The sequence below is a fragment of the Mustela erminea genome, chromosome 11 (assembly GCF_009829155.1).
Source record: "Mustela erminea isolate mMusErm1 chromosome 11, mMusErm1.Pri, whole genome shotgun sequence".
NCBI classification, from domain to species: Eukaryota; Metazoa; Chordata; class Mammalia; order Carnivora; family Mustelidae; genus Mustela; species Mustela erminea.
This window is the reverse complement of record NC_045624.1, coordinates 91582928-91607012: the sequence shown is the minus strand read 5'-3', so window position 1 is coordinate 91607012 and position 24085 is coordinate 91582928. Positions and strand designations below refer to the sequence as shown.

The 24085-nt window shown below is 40.2% G+C and overlaps 1 gene segment (V, D, J or C); it reads left to right on the top strand.

The window, feature by feature from the left end:
* Nucleotides 1-1074: 1074 nt before the first annotated feature.
* The window catches only part of LOC116568651, a 54241-nt gene continuing 31230 nt past the window's right edge, over nt 1075-24085 (top strand). Inside the window, 3 exon segments of the C gene segment in view lie at nt 1075-1447; nt 1542-1858; nt 10485-10489. Of these exon segments, the coding sequence occupies nt 1405-1447; nt 1542-1858; nt 10485-10489 (365 nt within the window).

Here is a 24085-nt window from a genome sequence, read left to right as displayed (position 1 = left end):
TCAACACCTCACCAGATTAGCACAACCTCAAAGCCTGCATTTTAGGACACTTGAGCCTTGAATCTTGGTTAGAGCTCAGCATGTGTGCCTCTCAGTGTTTACCAAGAGGAGGAGCTCAGAAGCTGGGTCTAGTAGTGGGTGTGAGGGACCCACACCTCCCTGCCCTAGTCAAGTCCCCTTCCTGCCTTCTACCAGGCAAAGAGGCTCTCATTAGCATAGCTAATTACCATAACTGGACCCAGGAGGTCCTCCTCTACTTTAGATAACTGGCAAGGAAACCTGTACTTACTTTACTAGCTTTACCTCTGAAAACTTCATTTCAGATGCCTGATGCCTTTCTCAGCTGACCCTCCTGAGGCCCTGCTTTTACCATTTCTAAGGATTTCACACAGGATCTGACAGGTCCTGCCCCCTGGTCGCCTCTGCCCCCTGGCTCAATGCAGGTTTCTTCCTTTGACCATACACCCCCGCCCCACACACACACAAACACACGCCTGGTTTTACAGGACTATCATATTTCCTGAAATTCTACACTATGGGGACCCCAGAAATCATTTACTGCAACCAATCCAGTTTTAAGATGAAACACGGATCCCCAACATTTCTTGAGCTTTTTCTATGCATTTGGGACAGACTACAAGCTTTGCTCACATTCCCTGCTCACTCTGCATGCAACCTAATAAGGTCCTTTTGACAAATGAGGAAAAGGAGAAGACTAGCTAGCCGGACTGCAGAGCTGTCATGTCACGTTAGGGCATTTCCATCTTCTAAAGAGACCTCTGGGAGAAATGGTCCAGGACTAGCTCAGGGGACCTATTGCTTTTTCAGCAGGGACCTCTGCACTGTGCTTATCCCTGCCTCCGGAGCAGCCTGCACACCCATTGCTCTGTCGGTACTGAGTGGCCATTGGAGGCTTGAGATGTGTCTCCAGCCAGACCTGGCTCACATCCCCACCGAATTCCCTGTAGGCATGCAGCCTCGGAAGAGTTACTTAAATAACAACCAGGATTTCCCCATTTCTAAATTGAGGGTAGTAACAGTCATGTCAAGGGTGACTTTCAGGATTTGGTCAAACAATGAGCAGAAACCAGTTAGTGTGGTGCTTAGGTCCAATCAAGGATTGCTGTTATATCACTGGTGCCCTCCTTGCACCAACAGTCCTCAGTGATTCTGAGCAGCCTAATCATTGATGTTCCCTCCTGCCTTGTGGTCAGACCTGTCCCAGCCCTCTGGCCCCTCCCTCTCTCCTCCCAGCCTCTTTCTCACTAGTAACTGCAGGTGCCTCTGGGAAACAGACACTCAGGTCTTAACCTGCCCTCTTCAACACACCCAGACAGTCTCTTCCTAGCAGGTGCCGCCAGGAGGTCACCCAGGGTTTCTCTTCACCAGGTGGGAGCCAGAACCATGCTGTGTCCCCTTGCCATCCTGTGTGCTCTCCTGTTTCCAGGTAGGTCCTGACTTGTTCCCAGTGCAGAGTACAGGGTTCACCCTGAGGTTCCTGGCCATCACTGTCTTACAGCTGTTCCCCTCTTCCCTGGCAGGTGGTGGAGCAGGGCTCAAGCTGCGTCAGACTGCTTTGTTGGTGGCACGTGTGGGCAGTTCATGTTCTCTGGATTGCCAAGTGGACAGCTTGGTCAGCTACATCCACTGGTACCGCCACCAGGAGGGTACGGCACCGAAGAGGCTCCTCTACCTAGACATGTCCAGGTCCCTTGTGCAACGGGATTTTGTCCTGAAAGCAGACAAAGTTTATGCCCAGAAGGGCAAGGATAGCTACAGCTGCACTCTGTCACTGCTGAAACTAGAGAAAAGCGACGAAGGCGTGTACTACTGCGCTGCCTGGGCATACCACAGCCCTGTGCTCTGACCAGGTCCCTGAGCAAAAAGGTCTCTGTCTCCCAGGGCACTGAAGACTGGCACATTCCAATGACTCTGGGTCTCTGGGGATGTCCTGGGGTCAGCTCTCAGCACCCCGACTCTCGCTAATGCCCCTTCCCTCTCCATTGGTGCACTGCACAGAAACCTGGAAACTAAGAAGCCCCTGGCATGCAGGCGAGCGCAAACCCAGGGAGTTGTCCAGTCTGTAGGGACTGCTCTGAAGGTCATCCAGCACTGTGTTTCTGAAGCATTTGGAGCAGAATCTAAGCTGCTCAATGCAGTGGCCACTAGCCACTAGCCACATGTGACTCCTGGGCACTTGAAACATAGCTAGTTCAACCTTAGATGGGCTGCTTGTATAACATACAAGCCATGTTCTGGACATTATTAAAAAAAAAAAAACATGGAATACCTTCTTAATAATTTTTATATTAATTACGTGTTGAAGTAAAGAAGTCGTCCTTGAGATGAATGCTACTACCCTCAATTTAGAAATGGGGAAATCCTGTTTTGATATCTCACAGTAAATAAAATAATCCTGAATTTTATTTGTTTCTTTAATGTTTTTGAAATGCAACTTTAGAAAATGTGTCTCATATTGTGACTTATCTTTATTTCTACTGAACGGATCTGTGACAGGCTGGTGATTGAAGATTCTGGCCATCTCCAAAGAAGAATGTGGGAGTAAAATATTGTGCAAATCATTTCAGAGAGAGATTTACCATAAAATAATTGAAAACTGAAATAGGAAGTTGACTCTTGATTCCAGTTTTCAAACTGTTGTCCTGCCCACTGCTTATTACTTTGCAGTAGAGACTCCATGAGCAAAGCACAGGAAGCAGTTGGTAGGACCTAACTTCTCAGCACCCTCATGCACTGGCATATTTGGTGATCAACTCATGTGGGGGGACATGATCCTCAGGCAGGTTGATGCAACAGCCCTGGATGAGACCTGGGGCCCTCACTTCCAATTCTCCTTGAATGTTACTCCATATGGGATTTGGGGGCCATATTCCTTGGACTTCTGTTATGTCATCTGTACAGGGAGGAAGTTTAAGTACGACAGTAATGGGGTCGATCCTCTGTAATAAACAAAATTACACCAATAAGATATCACAATGTTTACTAAATTCTTATAAAATTTGTCAACTTCTTGAGGGAAAAAAAAAGAAAAGAAAAACTATATTACTGATCCTCCAGTCCCAAACAGGAATATACCTGCTACCATACGTGGGGGGAAAGAAAAAGCTCTCTGAGGAAGTCAAAGCTGAAATAAATGCCTTTTCAATTGAAGATTCACAGTTTATGTACAACTTAATAGCACTGATAAACATGATTGCTGAAAGGAAAGCCCAAAACATTTGTAGGTAATTAGTCCCTCAGATTCATTAACTCCTCATATGTCTCCCAGAATTTTTGCACTAGGAGATTTATATTGAACACATGCCTGATTGTGAAAAAGGCCGACACCCCTTTCCTCTAAGGAAGCCTGGGTCAAGATGAAGACCTCCACCATGTACAGAAGGTGGAGGAGGGGGAGAGACTTACTTTTGCTCTGTTTGGGGGATATTCCTTCATTTGTCTTCCCCATATCCTAATACCCCTGAACCCTTTCCTCTCAGTGCCTGACTCCATAGGGGAGTGACTCTGAGACCTGAGTATTAGAGTTTTGTTAGAGAGAAATTAGCTACATATGAAGACACTGTCAGAGAAGTCATCCCAGGTCAATGTAAATCTCAGTTTTCAACATGGGTCCATAGTGTCTTTGAGTTACAACCTAAAAAGAGAGTGGCCCTGTGTGTTGAGCAAACAACCCCTATGTGGAAGGAAAAATGAGTCATATTTGGAGTCATTTCCTCTAGCTGCCCTTCTCCTTGTGGATAAGTGAAGCTTCACCAAGGACACTTGGGCCACACACAGTAAAGCTAAACCATCCAGAGACCAACAAAACCTCCTATCCTAAGTAAATGGTTGTTAATTAAATGGTTGTTTAAATGGCTGATTCTAACAACACTGAAAGCATCTTATTAGAATGTACAGGACCAAGTACAGTGTTGACTCCATTGATGTCTGCTGAACTGAGACTGACATTTTGACAATTAGAGAGGGGCTCACATTACCTCATGGGTGGAGGATTTTGCATAGATGGATACTTGAAGTATCCTGATGACCTGGGCTCAACTCATTTATTTCATTTTTGAGGTGGGTGAGACACAATGATTTTGACTAATAGAAGCAGCATTATATTATGAAATTAATGCTGAATAATGTCTAAGGACATCTCATAAAATCATGTTTTTTTTTCTTTCTTATGTTTTTTGTTGTTGTTGTTGTTTAGATTATTTATTTATTTGAAATAGATCACAAGGAGACAGAGAGGCAGGCATAGAGGAAGGAAAGCAGGCTCTCTGCTTAGCACACAGCTTGATGCAGGGCTTGATCCCAGGACCCTGGGACCATGACCTGAGCTGAGGTCAGATGCTTTAACCCACTGAGCCATCCAGGTGCCCCATAAAAACATAGTTTCCATAGTTCTATTATCCATTACCAACTGATCACACACATTAGTACTGTGGAAAAATTAATGTCTGTTACATCAGAGTCATTTTCTAAGAATCACAATTCTGAAAATTTCTGGGCACGCGTGGAGATCTATGTTGACTGTTTTGTGTTGGATGTTCTTCGTGTTCCACTCCCCAGAATGGGTTCAGGAACACAGTTTTGGGTAGAGGAAAGGCCACACCTTGGAGACGTCACTTCTAAACACTGGGAACAGGAGAGTTTTTACCATGCCACTCATACCCTTATTGATTCATAGAAAAACCTGTATGGCTTTTGATTTTTATATTCAAATTTACTGTTAAACAGAATTCACATTTTACTTAATATTCAAATTCTTGCATGTTACTGAGCAGTTAGGCATACCATGTGACATCTGATGGTTAGAAATATGTGGAATAGCCTTTGTCTTAACCACTCATTTTCTGCTCTTCTCCATAAAACTTTGCTTCATTTACAAAACAAAATCTTTTTTCTCTGCTGATTCCTACTGACTCCATGTGCCAAGTTAAAGACAAGGTTCATGCCCGCAGAGCTCTGTGTACCTTCGTGGCCTGAGTGTTTCTTTGTGTCTCTGTAGAACAGATACCAGGTATAGACGGTGACACCAATACTGAGTCTTCCTATTAACACTGTATTTTCATTTCCTCATTTTTGTTTTTATTTTTTTATATCTCTTTTGTCTATTTGCAGATGAGAGAATAAGACCATCTCAAGCAGAATTGTACGCAACCATAGTTTTGTTCAACAAAGTTGTTTCCTACTTTTTTTTTTTTTTTTTGCCTGAATGCCTTTCATAGAAGGTTGCTATAAAATCAACCTCATGTGTTCATCTGAAGACGGAGAGGAAGATACGCTTTCAAGTATAACCCTGTGTGTCTCCTGCTGTGGGGGCATGGATTTCTCTTCCAGGCAAATTAACAGTATGGATGCCGAGGGGCACAAAGAAGGGATATGTGAAATTTCCCGTTTCCTCCTCAGGATTAATGCTCCACTCTCCATCCCCCGGCCCCATTGCTCTGTGACCCAGGATCCTTAATCTTTGTGGAAACAGTCATGGGAATCTTTCTTCTGTTTTCAAATGGAAAGTTGACCAATGGAAACTGAAGCTCAAAAAAACAATCACCATGTCACCTGACAAAAGCATTTCTTCTTGGACACTAGAATTCCAAGCTAGTGGGCCCTGGGATAAAGAAACAAATCCCTCCGTGGGTTAAGTGGTATAAAAAGGAATGACTTCTCCCACATGCACTTCTTGTTCCTGAACATGAACCTCTGGTTGTGGCAGGAGTTGGCACTATATGTTGGCCCCTGTGAGAATGCAGTCCCCCTTCAGGGAGGGAACCCAGACCTCACTCTCTTCCACTTCCCAGTCTCTTGCTGATGCTTCCACTGGCTACTCCCAAACAGCAACCAGAGAATAAGGAAACCATCTGTGCAGTCCCTGAAGATCCACCTCATAATGCCCAGGGCAAGGTAAGGAGAGGACCACTGTCCACGTGGAGAAGCAAAAGAATAAAAATCAAGTAGTAGTCAAATAACTGTTTTATATTTGTCCCCAAATAAGTAAAACAAATTGCAGAGTTGTGATTTTATCTAGTTCCTTTCATTTCACCTTCCACAAAGCCACCAAAGTCCCATCTTTAACAGAACAGGATGTGCCCTGTTCCCTCAGTAAGAAAAGAGGAAACTATACAAGTATTGATAAATTATCTTTAAATGTTGTGCTTTTCTAGTTGACCAGCTTAATAGAGAGGAGTGTATAGATTTTTTTTAATGCTTTTATTCTTCAGGTAAATGAAGGATTCTGAGGGATTTGTCAAGTTATTAGTTAAGTCATCATCACCTATGTTGCAAAAAGTAAAGAGATCTCTATCTCTGTGTCAATAAGTGATTATAGGACTTTATGAACCAGTATTATGATGAATTCAATTCAGTGTTCTTGATGTTCTTTAATATAATAAACAAGTGTGAAGTAGTGTAACAATTGTAACTCTTACAAAAAGAAAGTAGAAAAATGCCTGCCACTTTCATGTCAATGAAAATCCAGCTTCTCACATTGCTTATAATTGATGTATCTTTTCTGTCCTTCCTTCATCTACCTTTTTCTCTTGTATGAGTAAATATTTAAATGTTTGATCACAAAACTACCTACTGCGAGTTCTGACCCTTTGAATTTTTTTTTAACTTTTAAATTGAAGTTACCAAACAGTGACCAAAAAGTCTAGTTTTATTCTGGAAGTGATAGAATAATAATAATAATAATAATAATAATAATAATAATAATCCATAGGTCAATAGATTTCTTTGATTCTTTCCTTTGTTCATTCAAAGAAAAAGAGTTAAGCTCCTTACGCAATTTAATAAACATAATGTTCCAGATAAGATGTTAATAATAGCTATTTTTTACTGAAAATTCCTTATAAACTAGGTAGGCATTCTATTAAGCAGTTTATACACATCTAGCTGTGTAATGCCTCAGTATCAGAGGAAAGAGAAAAGGGACTCTGATGGATTCAATTTACCCCCCACCACAGATGTCACTAACCCTGTCCTAAGTGTCTGGTTTGACATAATTTCCCATTACTTACATTCATAGTTGTAGACTATTATGTTGAAATTGTATGATTATCACAGAGAGAAGTAAGCTGTTCAGAGATTTTCAGTAGTCGTGAAAAGCTCATTCTGAAGGTGCTGGCAATGAACAAAATGGAATTCCACCCATTTAGCTGCCAGATAATATGCTTGATGTTCAGTCTCTGGAGGAAATCTCATGATCACCATGAGAATCCTACAAATGTTCATATTTCATGGCAGAAAGAATTGATGCTTCAACAAGAACAGAAGCTGCAGGGTGGAAACTTTACATCCCATGGCATGGTGTGAGTCAGTGGTGGGTTCAGAGCTGGTTATTGCACAAGAAGGTTCTGATGAAGAGATCGATCCCAAAGACCAGCAGGGCAAAGGGCTGGAAGACAGTGGGAGGAAGAATGGAAGAAGGAACTCTCTCCCCTTGCATAGTGATGTCATCATGAGAATGAGCACGAGACAGAGAAACAGAAACGATAAGGAATGTGCCCAAGGAGATTGTCCTAACTTGAAAGAATCTGTTCTAAACCAGAGGAATCGATTTTCAATTGGTAAGGTTAGCACCTCCCTCCAAAATCAGAATGAGAAAGAAATGACATGTATATGTTACTAACAATAATGACACTTCCTTCCCCTGTAGCAAACCCAGAGTTGCAGCCTCTGTTTGGTGTTACCAGTGTGCCCTGCTCATATATGCCTAAGTGAAGGGGCACCATGGGGGCCAAAACCCATCCCACGCCCACCCTACACCCTATACCCTGAGCAGGGCTATGTCAACCTGGAGCAAAAGTGACTTTTTCTAATTATTCTGCAAAGACTGTGTCCTTTTTGATTTACTTAAAAAAGGAAACTTCTGTGCTAAGAGACTGTTCAGAAGGTAGTAACTACATAGAGTTATGTAGAAAAGATACAGCATTTTAAAAAATTTAACCTGTAAGGTTTCTGACTCTTAAAAAAATAATTTATAAAAACATATTGTCAAAGAACCAATGAAAATACTATTGTTTGAATCTAGGAACCAAATTTTCCAATTTATAGCCTTCAGAAAAACTGACCGTCATGAGCAATACAGTAAAATAGCAACAACAAAAGTCAGTGTTTGCATAGACCCCATGGGTCCCAGACTGTAGAGTCAGAGTAGATCAGCTGGAGCATCTCCAGTTGTCTTCTGTGGAGGAGATGCTCCCTCCCCAGTAACTGCTTTCAGATTCAGAGATGAGAAATCCAAGAACTAAGCATACAGCCTAGAGGAGGACTCAGTATTATCATTGGTACTTCTTTTAAATTTCACATCTGTCTCTACTCCTTACCATGAAATAATTGGGACAATTAATTTAGAAAGGTCTTCCTTGACACCCATTTGCACTATTTCTATCTATACTAGATATACCTGTTTCTGCGTATCTGTCAGTGTCTGTCTCCATATCGATGTCTATCTACATATCTGTGTCTATATCTCTGTCTCACTCTCTCTCTTTCCAATTAGTAGCCAAAATGATACAACCAGAAATATCTATATCTATATCCACAGTAGAAAAAAAGATAATTACTCAATGCTGTATTTACAAAAAAGGTGATTTATTGGTACAAAAAAAAAAAAAAAAGAATCAGGCTTTGGGTATCTGATGTGTCAGATGTACTTGGTCTCCTAAGACACATGCTTAGAGGCATTATGATGAGAACAAGAAATAGGCAGCACTGAGACATCCTGTCCCCTCTACTGAAATTTTTTTTTACAGTCCAGAGAAAGAGTAGATGAAGCCACATGCAAATGTACAAAGTATTAGAGGAGCCTGACTGTCAGCCCCAGGAACCTCTCTTCAGTTCTGGACTCTCATCATTTCCACAGGACAACTTAGCCCAGTCTCAGCCTCAGCCTCAGCCCCCTCCCTGTGCTCTCTGACAGGTACCTCAGTCCTAGAATCAAGGGGGAAAGAAGCAGACAACCACCAGCTGTGCCCTCAGGATGCCAGGCTTCCTGCTGCAACTTCCCATTGACCTGATTGCCTACTGTGGAGAGCTTCTGCCTGAGAGTCAGGACATATCAGTTCTTTCCCTGAGATTTCCAGGGAATATCTATGGTTCAGGCTGCATGAGAAGGGGCTTGAAATGGAGAGAGGGCACAGGACTGAGGTCATAGACTTGAGTATGAGGGCCAGGTGTGGTGCCATATGAAGGAAGATGAATACAAGTGCTCCTGGGTTACAAGTGCTCCCAAGTAGGACCTTTTTCTCTGTGTCTGTGACCTTCCCAGGGTCTGTACAAGCCTTGTCTCTAGTGCAGCCTCCATACATTCTTGCCGAATTAATCTGTGAATCAATGAATCTTAGGAAGCATTACTGAGGAAGCACATTTAGAGTATTTCCTGTAATGAATCCTAAGCACGAATTCTGGTACATTAAGAGAAATATATAGACCCCTCTGAAAATACCTACATACTTATGTACATATACATGCATATTCTTATTACATAGTGGTATATAATATATTATATATTAAAAGTATTTATGGAAGAAATAAAATATCTTACTTAAGATTGTGTGTTCTAGACATAGATCCTCTGGTACAGATTATTGTTCTGCCACTTACTCATGTCAGACCTTTGATAAAATAACTGATGTGTCCAATGTCTCCATTTTCTCATATAAAATATGGAACCAATAATAAAATCACCCACTTAGTAGGCTTTGTGAAGATTAAATGAGATAATGGAGCCAATGTATCCACCTACCATGTAGAAAATGCCTACAATATTGAAAGCTATTAAAGTTATGAAAAATAAAAAAAATAAAATCTCTATTTTTGAAAGTGTTTAAAATAATAAATAAAAGATAAATTCTGCCTTTGTTTACCTCCATGTTTGAAATAATTCAAGATGAGAAAACACATTTTTCCATGAATGTGTCTGAAATGACCATTTATCTCCCTTCTAGGCTCCTAGCATCTGAAACCCTTATCTATGTTCAGGAAATACCACACCTTATGAATCTGAGTGAAAGAATGAACTTGTTCTCACTATAGGAAGGAAAAATGTCAGATACTGTTTCTCAGCCTTCCTTAACATACAGTCAGGTAGAAATTTTGGGTTCCCCCAATTAGACATATTCATACAACTGCTACCTCTTAATACAACACATACACAGAGACACACATATGCACAAACACATAGGACAGAGAGTGATGCAAATGCATATGCACACTCACACATGCACACACACAGACAGATATAAACAGACGTAAACACAAACACAGACACAGGGACTGTAAAGAAATGCCTAGTAGCCATGGTGGACCAGGGGACCTCTCTCCAGCGTGACCATGGATGCCTTCTTTCTGTCTCCTAGTCCTTTTCATTCCCAGGATGAACCTCCCAGCATAGGAAGAGTCAGTCCTCTTAGTTGTAGGCCATTGGCCTTCTGGTCTACCGTCCTCCACCTCCACAACATTCAACTACCCAGTATGGGTCACTTCAGAAATGGTATTTATTGGAAAAGAGGGAAAACAGAGCAGCTGCCTCAGGAGGAAAACTCAGCCATCCTGGCTTCTTCCTCTCTTTTCTCCTCAGGCAGGACTCAAGCCAGAGTTCACATCAACTTCACATGGTATGTGACAGAGCCACACACAAGTTTTAGGCAGAACTGTTTCAAGTTTTAAGTCATGCATACATTTAGAGAAAACCATATGGAAATCACAAAAGGCAAGCTAAAAAGCTCTGCCGAAGACAAGATGGAGGAAAACAGGAATATGGAGAAATAAATGCATAAAAATAAAATAATAATAATATGTGACTGATTTTCAAAGTTAGTACTACAAAAGGGTCACTGAAGCTTTTTCACATGAAAATTTGGTGTAAATAATAATGGTTGAAAATATGAGGACATTGAATTTGTGAAACAATAGCAGTAGAAAACATATAATTATTATCAAAAGTCTACTGTATTTCAGAACCTGGACTAGCAGTTATTAGACTGAAAGGCTCTTAGTTATTTAATGTACACTAACTTCTGTGATAGGATTGCTATCACATCTATTTTCAGATGAGAATTTTTGAGGCAGAAGGAGATTAAGAAATCTGCACAGATTCGGGCAGCTCCTAAGTGACATGAAAAAATGCTTTAGTGACATGGTGAGTTGCTCAGAATATAATGTGAACTGAAAGAAGAAGAATGCAAAACCCTGTGTGTATTGCATCTATGACTCATCAAGGAATTTGCAGCCTACAAAACAGCATTTATGTCCATGTATCTTCAAAGAAGAAATCGAGAAGTCCAGAGACCATAATAGAGAGAGTTTCCACTCCTGGTGAGATGTTCAAGGGAATTTTTATCATCATCTTTGTCTTTTTCTCTGTTTCTTCAAGGATAATATTTAACCACATGTCCTACTTAGCAGCTTTGTGAATTACCTTGATTCAGTTGTCACTCCTCTGACCCTCGTTGCCCTGTTCTATGGAATGAAAACTGCAAGCATCCATATCATGTAATTGCTGCGAGGATGGAAAAGGTGAAGGACATCTAGCATTATACTTCAAGAATAAAAAATACTTGTTAAGTATTAGCTCATATTTTAGAGGGGTGGGGAGAGGCAGAGGGAGAGAGAATCTTAAGCATGCTCCTCACTCAGCACAAGCCCAATGTGTGGCTCAATCTTAAGACTCTGAGATCTGAGTCAAAATCAAGAGTCAGACACTTACCAACTCAGCCAGCCAAGTGCCCTAAATATTTCCTCTTCTGACAGTTAGCATTTATTAAACATGCAATATTTTAAAATATTATATTGAGAAAGTATGTTCATAGAATAGCTCCTGGCAAGTAGAAAGAATTCTCATTTGCACAAAAATCAAGATTCTTTCATAGTCCCTTCACATTTATGTCAGCAGTCTTCCAGATACCACCAGTCTTATGTTGAGAAGGGCACAGCAGCAAGAAGCCTACAAAACACAGTGCCCTCATTCCCTCCAAGTCTGCGGCCAGCACTAAAGTGCCAGCAATCGACCTCATCAACCACTTTTTTCATCCTCCCCATTTCAGGCCATGCCCTCCTGCCACTAAGGCAGGAGGCATCCAGCCACCAGGTCCCCACTATCCTGCCTGCTTCTATAGGACACAGCCTGGCAGATAGAGTGTCATGGCTCTAAACATTCACTTTCTTCTTCTTCTGAGCTCTTGAGTCACACTCCTGGACCATTTCAATCTAGATGAGAGGGCAAAGACATTCTGTAATGTTTCTTATAATTATTAGAAGTTTGGGGAGCCTGGGTGGCTTAATTGGTTAAGTGTCATCCTTCATCTCAGGTCATGATCTCAGGGTTGTAGAATTGAGCCCTATGTTGGTTTCCTTACTCAGCAGGGAATATGCTTCTCCTTTCCCCTCTTCTCGCACTCTCTCTCTGTCTGTGTCTCTCTTTCAAATAAATAAATAAAATATTTTAAATGGAAGTTCATTGGAAATGCTCTTCTTTTATTTACAGTTCCATCAATGATGGAACATTTCCACATATGCATTTCACAAAACTAAAGAAAAAAAATTTTTAAGTAAAGAGACATATTGACATATATTGCAAGAAATCGAGAATGATTTTTGAAAAGGTAGTTATTCACTGATTTGAGCAAAAACACAATCAGGCTTTGGAACATCAGATTTTTGAAAGGTCAATAAAAATCCCTACTCAAAGTCATGTAGTTGGGAAGAACAAAGTTGAAGCAAAAGATTTCTCACATTATTACTTCAATCCCTGCCATAAATTTCAAGAAAAAGAGGATGTTGTCATTTACTACTGTTCCAATGGTACTCACCACCCTAGAACTGTGAAGACAACCAACAGAAGATCTTCTCGCATCTGTACAATCCACATCCTTCCCTACAGTGGCCACCACAACCAGCCTCCCAGCTAGGGTCCCAGCCTCACTCTCCCCTGGCCTGAAACTCTTCTGGAGCGTTCCAGGAAGCCATTTGGCATTATACTTGCACATATTTCCAGCTGACCTCAGGAGATGTGCTTTCAAAGTGCTCTTGGAGTGAAAGTTCTGTGGGGGTTGACAGCACACAGGCTGTACCACTGTCCATCATCTCAGCATCCAGAGACTGGTAAAGTTCATGCTGACAGGGAATCACTGTGTGCCATTATTAGTGCATGTAAAAGATCATACTGTAATTTAATTATTATTGGTTAATTTTAAAACTAAAAAAAATTAGAGCTTAATGAATTTAGGTTTAATGTTGAGCCAAAGGTATTAAGTTCATGCCTTCTGAACTGGAATTCACCAAAAGGTTTAAGGACTGCAATTCCTTAACTGAACACTAGAGGTCCAATAAATTAGCCCTTTTGCTGGGGGGTGTGGGGAGATTGGTGACAGCATGATGTCATCACAACAGAGCTCAAATTTCATTGAGGTTGTTAGAGGGGCCACCATATTGGGACACTGTTATTTTTCCTTGTGAAAGATGAGAGGGAACCTGCCAATACCAGAAAAGCCTACCTGCATGTGGATGGAGGGAGGGCTCAGGGAGGAGGTGGGTGTGGGTGGGTGTGTCCAAGTTCTCTCTCCATGTTCACATTCAGCACTTTTTAGCCCCTGTAAGCCAGATCACCTAAATGTTCTGTTGCAGTATTAGCAAGCACGTCTGACTCCTGAGGTAACTGAAGTACTACGGGGTCAGTGACTTGTCCAGGTCACAGAGCTAGTACAGGGTGAGGTGGCAGAGAAAGGGAGTGACCCAGATCAATTGGCTTCTCTTGATTATTGAACTAAACCATTCTTCACTGCAGGACAATACAAGGAACACTACATTGTCCCCAGCACCAGGGGCAGATTAATATAGAACATTGAGTGACACAGATCATTCCAATGTGTTACAACACAAATGCAGGTATTAGCTGTCTTCAGAGAATAAGTAAAATGCCAATAAGCCATCAATTGACTTTTCTATATAAAATACCTGTCTTCATGCTTCTGAGCAAGGTTCTGCAGTATGAGATTGCAGGGAATGATTGAGTGGGTATGAGAATGATCCTGCCAAACCCCAAAAAGATCCATTTACCAGGAATTCTTTTCCGGTCTGGGAGCCCACTTACACAGGGCACAGAAAGCCCCAGACCTGCTCACATCTGGGACAGATCAGGAACAACCCAGGGAAATACCTAAGCCACTACTTCTTCAGAGAAACTTGAAGCAGTCCCACCCTTCAGCCCCTGACCTGAGGAGTTCTGTAACAGGAACCTCACTTCTTACTTTGTCACTGGAAAGTCATCCCAGCCAACGAGATGCCACAGCTGAAAGTATTCATTTTCTTGTCTCCCGGGCCTATGACTTGTCCCCCAGGAATTTCTGTCTACAGAAGAAACTCAGGAAATTATTTATGTTGTTTTTTTTTTCCCCATATAATTTTTTCATAGGAATTTCTCTTCTTTGCTTGCAGTTGGCTTTGGGTAGGCAAAGTTGGAGCAACCCACATCAATCTCCAGAGCAAGAGATGAGTGTGCCCGTATATCTTACAAGGTTACCACTGAGGACATTAACAAAGAAGTCATATATTGGTGCTGACTGAAGCAAGATCGGGGATAGATTATCTCACATTTGTCTCAACACATCTTACCTAGGGTCACTTAAGTGGGAAGAACAACACTTCCACTTCAACCTTGAAAATAATTATCCTAAGGAAACAAGATGGGACCATGTACTTCTGTGGCAGCTGGATTAGGACCCACAGTATTAAAGCGGCCAAGAGACGCTGCACTAGAACCAACTTCTAGACTGACCCACCCACATGCTTCTTAATATGGGCAACCACAGAGGCTGCACAGCTGGGACCCGGGCCTGAGTCTCTCTCTCTGTTGTATTTCCTGAGGTTGGCAGGAAAACATCTTAGATTCTGTTCACATGGTGAGCCCATATGAGGTTGACAATTATGGTACAAATTAAAGTAGTTTGAACTGTTATCCCACTAAATTAGGCTGTCAGGGAACTCAAAATATACATAGTGAATGGTACAAAGGAAAACCCATTTGTCTGTTAATGCATGGTAAAGGGAGATTTCTAGTCCCTAAATGGCTCACAATAAAGACAGTAAGGCCATATAAAGACTACATAAGTATTTCTTATTATTACTTTCCAATTTTATTCATGGGCATTACAGTTTTTTGGAGTTACAATGATCTGTGAAACATAAAAATTCCATGCTTTTATTATCATCCTATGGTCATATTGAGGAGTCCACTGATTGTTATATCCCCAAGTAAATGGCAGGTATCTTAGTTATAGATGACACCAGGGTATAAATCTCGTACCATAGAGGTAGAAGCAACACTTCACTCCACATTCAGGGTCAATACTAGGACAAAAGGAGCACTACGCCATTGGAACATGTCCTTACTACATCAGGCACCTCCAACATGGTAGAAACACCTGTAAGAACTTTTTCTCTAGGATTCTGCAAGGAAAATAAAAATCCTGAATACAGATCAGATGATTAAAAAGGATAACATATGCTACTTTTATCTTGTAAAGAAAAGATGGTGAAAGACTTTCACAAATTACTAAGGTTAAAAATCATGGTTGAGAATAAAATTCTATAGTTAGTAGCTTGATGGTCACCAGTTTTCAACATAGTGATACACAGAAGTAATGTGTGAAATTACAAAGCCTCCTCCCCCATCTCCTTAGAGTCCACTTTCAAATGCAGAGGAAATATCTTTACTTCAGTAAAATTTGATACTTGTGGTAATTGGAGATCTGACCACATAGTCAGTATGCACAGTTTACCTTTGGTTCCCTGAGATCATGACAACAGCTTCATTCTCTGCTTCTCCTTCTAAGAATCAGGTGGTGCCATCAAGTGCAGAGATGTTATGGAAGCAGCATGAATTCCTGACCCAGCAATGTCAGAACCTTCTCAAGGGCAAACTGAGAATCTTTGTGTTCCATACCATGCCCATCATGATTCTTGTCTGGGGTGGGTTCCAGGGGAATGAATCTGAGGGCCTAGATCTCAACAAGGCCTCTCCTGTCTCCTAACACATCTACAGAAGAAAGGTCAGAAGACCCCCGAATGAAATATGGAGTCAGAGAACAATGAACTCTTTTAAGAAAGAAGTGAATGAAAAGAGGGATTAAGCTTCTCAGAGTATCTCTTTTGAATATTTTCCACAGATTATTCTATTTAATCCTCAGAAGAGTAGTACATGAATGTACTGAATTGCCCACTTGGGGAGATGGAGCCACTGTGACTTTTCAGTACAGGACAACCATGATAAACTACAATGATGAGTAGGAGTAAAAGGACAGACTTATTTATGTCGCTTTGAAGTGACAAGATACTATGCAGCCATTGAAAACCTGTTTTTAGAAGAATTATCAATGGAATTTACAAATTTAGTGAGGGCCAGAGCAAATTTTTTCCAATTTCAGCATTTCTAAGACGTGAATGTTAAGTTCCAAGAGACCCAGAACATGTCACCCCAAGAGAGGACTTGATCAAGATGGAGGGCAAAGGTAGAGTCAGTATTTTCAGCACTAATGCTGTCAATATTTTTGTTTGTTTTTTTGTGAATTTAATAATGATATTATTTATATAACAATGTAAAACATATTTGTATATATAACATTTAAAATGGTTATTTTTTTAACTTTTTTTGTTGTAATTTTTTTTTCAGAAGTACCCAGTGAACTTTTTATTTTTTATTTATTTATTTTTAATTTTTTTATTTTTTATAAACATATATTTTTATCCCCAGGGGTACAGGTCTGTGAATCGCCAGGTTCACAGCACTCACCAAAGCACATACCCTCCCCAATGTCCATAACCCTACCCCCCTTCTCCCAACCCCCCTCCCCCCAGCAACCCTCAGTTTGTTTTGTGAGATTAAGAGTCACTTATGGCTTGTCTCCCTCCCAATCCCATCTTGTTTCATTTATTCTTCTCCTACAAACTTAAGCCCCCATGTTGCATTACTGTTTCCTTATATGAGGGAGATCATATGATAGTTGTCTTTCTCTGCTTGACTTATTTCACTAAGCATGATACGCTCTAGTTCCATCCATGTTGTCGCAAATGGCAAGATTTCATTTCTTTTGATGGCTGCATAGTATTCCATTGTGTATACATACCACATCTTCTTTATCCATTCATCTGTTGATGGACATCTAGGTTTTGTTGTAATTTTTTAAAAAAAATTTTATAAATATATAATGTGTTTTTAGCCCCAGGGGTACAGCTCTGTGAATCACCAGGTTTACACACTTCACAGCCCTCATCATAGGACATACCCTCCCCAGTGTCCATAACCCCACCCCCCTCTCTCAACCTCCTACCCCCAGCAACCCTCAGTTTGTTTTGTGAAATTCAGAGTCACTTATGGTTTGTCTCCCTTCCGAATCCATCTTCTTTCACTTATTTTTTTTCTACCCCCAAAACCCCCCATATTGCATCTCTACTTCCTCATATCAGGGAGATCATATGATAGTTTTCTCTCTCTGATTGACTTATTTCGATAAGCATACTCTCTAGTTCCATCCACATCATTGTAAATAGCAATATTTCATTTCTTTTGATGCCTGCATAGTATTCCATTGTATATGTACACCACATCTTCTTTATCCATTCATCTGTTGATGGACATCTAGGTACTTTCCATAGTTTGGCTATTGTAGATATTGCTGCTGTAAACATTTGGGTGCATTGCCCCTTTGGATCACTATGTTTGTATCTTTAGGGTAAATACCCAGTAGTACAATTGCTGAGTCATAGGTTAGCTCTATTTTCAAGTTTTTGAGGAACCTCCATGCTGTTTTCCAGAGTGGCTGCACCAGCTTGCATTCCCACCAACAGTGTAGGAGGATTCCCCTTTCTCCACATCCTTGCCAGTATCTGTCATTTCCTGACTTGTTAATTTTAGCCATTCTGACTGGTGTGAGGTGATATCTCATTGTGGTTTTGATTTGTATTTTAATGATGCTGACTGATATAGAGCATTTTTTCATGTGTCTGTTGGCCATCTGGATGTCTTCTTTGCAGAAATGTCTGTTCACGCCCTCTGCTCATTTCTTGGCTGGATTATTTGTTCTTTGGATGTTAAGTTTGCTAAGTTCTTTATAGATTTTGGACACTAGCCCTTTATCTGATATGTCACTTGCAAATATCTTCTTCCATTCTGTCAGCTGCCTTTAAGTTTTGTTAACTGTTTCCTTTGCTGTGCAAAAGCTTTTGATCTTGATGAAATCCTAATAGTTCATTTTTGCCTTTGCTTCCCTGGCCTTTGGCGATGTTCCTAGGAAGACGTTGCTGCAGCTGAGGTCAAAGAGGTTGCTGCCTGTGTTCTCCTCAAGGATTTTGATGGATTCCTTTCTCACATTGAGGTCCTTCCTCCATTTTGAGTCTATTTTTATGTGTGGTGTAAGGAAATGATCCAATTTCATTCTTCTGCATGTGGCCGTCCAATTTTCCCAACACCATTTATTGAAGAGGCTGTCTTTTTCCCATTGGACATTCATTCCTGCTTTGTTGAAGATTAGTTGACCAGAGAGTTGAGGTTCTATTTCTGGGGTCTCTATTCTGTTCCATTGATCTATGTGTCTGTTTTTGTGACACTACCATACTGTCTTGATGATGACAGCTTTGTAATAGAGCTTGAAGTCTGGGATTGTGATGCCACCAACTTTGGCTTGCTTTTTCAATATTCCTTTGGCTATTCGAGGTCTTTTATGGTTCCATATAAATTTTAGGATTATTTATTCCATTTATTTGAAAGAATGGATGGGATTTTGATAGGGATTGCATTAAATGGGTAGATTGCTTTAGGTAGCATAGACATTTTCACAATATTTTTTCTTCCAAACAATGAGCATGGAACATTTTTTCCATTTCTTTGTGTCTTCCTCAATTTCTTTCATGAGTACTTTACAGTTTTCTGAGTCTAGATTCTTTGCCTCTTTGGTTAGGTTTATTCCTAGGTATCTTATGGTTCTGGGTGCAATTGTACATGGCATTGACTCCTTAATTTCTTTTTATTCTGTCTTTTTGTTGGTGTAAAGAAATACAACTGATTTCTGTGCATTGATTTTATATCCTGACACTTTACTGAATTCTTGTACAAGTTCTAGCAGTTTTGGAGTGGAGTATTTTGGGTATTCCACATGTAGTATCATATCATCTGCAAAGAGTGATAGTTTGACTTCTTTTTTGCTGATTTGGATGCCTTTAATTTCCTTTTGTTGTCTGATTGCTGAGGCTAGGACTTCTAGTACTATGTTGAATAGCAGTGGTGATAATGGACATCCCTGCCCTGTTCCTGACCTAAGAGGAAAAGCTTTCAGTTTTTCTCTATTGAGAATGTTTCATTTGCAGTGGGTTCTTCATAGATGGCTTTGATAATGTTGAGGTATATGCCCTATATCCCTACACTTTGAAGAGTTTTGATCAGGCAGGCATGCTGTTCTTTGTCAAATGCTTTTTCAGCATCTATTGAGAATATCCTATGGTTTTTCTTCTTTCTTTTATTAATGTATTGTATCACATTGATTGCTTTATGGATGTTGAACTAACCTTGCAGCCCTAGAATAAATCCCACTCGGTCTTGATGAATAATACTTTTAATGTACTGTTGGATCCTATTGGGTAGTATTTTGGTGAGAATTTTTGCATCTGTGTTCATCAAGGATATTGGTCTGTCATTCTCTTTCTTGATGGGATCCTTTTCTGGTTTGGGGATCAAGGTGATGCTGGCCTCATAAAATGAGTTTGGAAGTTTTCCTTCCATTTCTATTTTTTGGAACAGTTTAAGGAGAATAGTAATTAATTCTTCTTTAAATGTTTGGCAGAATTCATCTGAGATGCCATCTGGCCCTGGGTTTGGTTTGTTTGGAGATTTTTGATGACTATTTCAGTCTCCTTACTGGTTATGGGTCTGTTCAGGGTTTCTATTTCTTCCTGGTTCAGTTGTGGTAGTTTATATGTCTCTAGGAATGCATCCATTTCTTCCAGATTGTCAAATTTGTTGGCGTAGAGTTGCTCATAGTATGTTCTTATAATTGTTTGTATTTCTTTGGTTTTGGTTGTGATATCTCCTCTTTCATTTGTGATTTTATTTATTTGGGTCCTTTCTCTTTTCTTTTTGATAAATCTGGCCAGGGATTTGTCAATCTTATTAATTCTTTCAAAGATCCAGCTCCTAGTTTTGTTGATTGGTTGTATTGGTTTTTCTGGTATCTATTTCATTGATTTCTGCTCTGATCTTTATTATTTCTCTTCTCCTGCTGGGTTAGGCTTTCTTTGTTTTTCTTTCTCCAGCTCCTTTAAGTGTAGGGTTAGGTTGTGTACTTGAGACCTTTTTTGTTTCTTAAGAAAGGCTTGCACCACTATATATTTTCGTCTCAGGACTGCCTTTGCCGTGTCCCACCGATTTTGAACTGTTGTGTTTTCATTATCATTTGTTTCCATTCTTCTTCTGATTCCATTCTTCTTCAATTCTTCTTTAATTTCCTGGTTGACCCATTCATTTTTTAGAAGGATGCTGTTTAGTCTCAATGTATTTGTGTTCTTTCCAAATTTCCTCTTGTGATTGAGTTCTAGGTTCAGAGCATTGTGGTCTGAAAATATGCAGGGAATGATCCCAATCTTTTGATACCGGTTGAGACCTGATTTATGACCCAGGATGTGATCTATTCTGGAGAATGTTCCATGTGCACTAGAGAAGAGTGTGTATTCTGTTGCTTTGGGATAGAATGTTCTGAATATATCTGTGATGTCCATCTGGTCCAATGTGTCATTTAAGGCCTTTATTTCCTTGTTGATCTTTTGCTTGGATGATCTGTCCATTTCAGTGAGGGAAGTGTTAAAGTCCCCTACTATTACTGTATTATTGTCAATGTGTTTCTTTGATTTTGTTATTCATTGGTTTATATAGTCGGCTGCTTCCATGTTAGGGGTATAGATATTTAAAATTGTTGAATCTTGTTGTTGGATATACCCTTTGATTATGATATAGTGTCCTTCCTTATCTCTTATTATAGTCTTTGGCTTAAAATCTAATTGATCTGATATAAGGATTGCCACCCCAGCTTTCTTCTGATGTCCTTTAGCATGGTAAATTGTCTCCCCCCCCCACTTCCAAACTGGAGGTGTCTTTGGGTCTAAAATGAGTCTCTTCTAGGCATTATATTGATGGGTTTTGTTTTTTTACCCGTTCTGATAACCTGCATCTTTTGATTGGGGCATGTAGCCCATTAATATTCAGGGTAACTATCGAGAGATATGAATTTAGTGACATTGTATTGCCTGTAAGGTGACTGTTACTGTATATTGTCTCTGTTCCTTTCTGATCTACTACTTGTAGGGTCTCTCTTTGTTTAGGGGACCCCTTTCAATATTTCCTGTAGAGCTGGTTTGGTGTTTGCAAATTCTTTCAGTTTTTGATTGTCCTGGAAGTTTTTATCTCTCCTATTTTCAATGATAGCCTAGCTGGTTATAGTATTTTTGGCTGCACGTTTTTCTCATTTAGTGCTCTGAATATATCATTCCAGTTCTTTCTGGCCTGCCAGGTCTCTGTGGATAAGTCTGCTGCCAATCTAATATTTTTACCCTTGTATGTTACAGACTTCTTTTCCCAGGTGGCTTTCAGGATTTTCTCTTTGTCGCTAAGACTTGTAAATTTTACTATTAGGTGATGGGGTGTGGACCCATTCTTGTTGATTTTGAGGGAGGTTCTCTGCACCTCCTGATTTTGATGCTTGTTCCCTTTTCCATATTAGGGAAATTCTTTACAATAATTTTCTCCAATATACCTTCTGCTCCCATTTCTCTTTCTTCTTCTTCTGGAATCCCAGTTATTCTCATGTTGTTTCATCTTATGGTGTCACTTATCTCTCAAATTCTCCCCTCGTGCTCCAGTAGCTGTTTGTCACTATTATGTTCAGCTTCTTTATTCTCTGTCATTTGGTCTTCTATATCACTAATTCTTTCTTCTGCCTCATTTATCCTAGCAGTGAGAGCCTCCATTTTTGATTGCACCTCAATAATAGCTTTTTTGATTTCAACTTGGTTAGATTTTAGTTCTTTTATTTCTCCAGAAGGGGCTTTTATGTCTCTGGGTAGGGTTTCTCTAATATCATCCATGCCTTTTTCGAGCCTGGCTAGAACCTTGAGAATCGTCATTCTGAACTCTAGATCTGACATATTACCAATGTCTGTATTGATTAAGTCTCTAGCCTTTGGTACTGCCTCTTGTTCTTTTTTTTGTGGTGAATTTTTCTCCCTTGTCATTTTGTCCAGATAAGAGTATATGAGGGAGCAAGTAAAATACTAAGGTGGCAAAGACCCCAGGAAAATACACTTTAATGAAATCAGAAGAGATCCCAAATCGTGGCGGGGGGGGGGGGAGAAGGGAATAAAAAGAGGTTCAGAAAAAAAAAGAAACAATTAAAAAAAGAAAATGAACAAAGAAAAAATATAATAAAGAAATATATATATATATATATATATATATATATATAAGATAAACTAGTTTAAAAACGTTAAAAAAGAAAAGGGTAAAAGTTTAAAAAAGTTAGCAGAAGAAGAAAAAAAAATTTGAAAAAAAAAAGAAAAAAAATTAACTATAAGACTGATAGAAAGCCGTGAGTTCTGTGCTTTGCTTTCTCCTCTGGAATTCTGCTGCTCTCCTTGGTATTGAACCTTCACTCCTTGGTAGGTGAATTTGGTCCTGGCTGGATTTCTTGTTGATCTCCTGGAGGAGGGGCCTATTGTAGTGATTCTCAAGTGTCTTTGCCCCAGGCATAATTGCACCACCCTTACCAGGAGCCAGGCTGATTAATCAGCTCCGGTATGCTTTTAGGAGCTTTTGTTCCCTGAATGATTTCCGTAGAATTCTGGAGGACGGGAATGAAGATGGCGGCCTCCCAGTCTCCAGCCCCAAGGAGCCGAGAGCTTGGGGCCCCACTCCTAAGTGCACCCTCGAGAATAGCGCCCAATTACTCCCGTCTCCCTGGCCTCTGGCCGCACTCCGAGCTCACCGAGCCTGCGACCAGTTCAAGGTAACCCCAAGCTGAGAGCTCACTCCTCAGCTCTGTCTCTGTAGCCAGCTTCCCCGTTTTAATACCTGCGAGCTCTGTGACACCCAGACACCCCCAATCCTTCTGTGACCCTGCGGGACCTAAGCCCATGCTACCCTGCATGGGTTTCACCCTGGTTTAGCCTCTGGAACAATGTCCCTCAGTGGAACAGACTTTTTAAATGTCCTGATTTAGTGACCCGTTGCTCTGCTGCTTGCCGGGACCCGGCCCCTCCCCCTGCGGTCTATCTTCCTATTGCTTTGGATTCACTTCTCTGCTGGTCCTACCTTTCAGAAAGTGGTTGATTTTCTGTTTCTAGAATTTCTGTTCTTCTTCTCTTCGATCTCCCGTTGGATTTGTAGGTGTTTGCAATCTTTAGATAAGCTATCTAGCTGATCTCCTGCTATCTGATGTAGTCTCAGCCTGCTACTTCTCCGCCATCTTGACTCCTCCCTCAAAAATACATTTTAAATATGGAGGTAAGACATTTAAAATATCCCATAAGAAAATGACAAAAGATATGGAAAGGTTATTTATGAAAACAAAATTTACAAATGGCTTTTAAATTTATACAAAGTTAATAAAAGAATAAAAGTTTATAATTTCTCTGTTGATAAAGCTGTGAAAGAAAACAGGCAATCATACATTTCCAGTAAGATGTAAAATACAGCCATTTCATTGAGAAATTTGGAAATATTGAACAAAGGTTCATAGACATTTGCCTTTCAACCTAGCAAAAATACTTTCAGAAATTTACTTTAAAGGCACAATCTCAACACTTTGAAAAAATTATGCCAAAGTTATTCATTGGGTAACTGCAAAATGCGAAATTACATAAATATCCAGACATAGTAGACTGCTTAAGTAAATGATGACACATGCTCACAATGGAGGACTATACACTGTAAAATAGATGTGAGAGTCAAAATCAATTGTGTTTATATACTAGCAATTCACGTTTGGAAACTGAAATATTAAAAAATATGGGGGTGCCTGGGTGGGTTGAAAAAGTATCA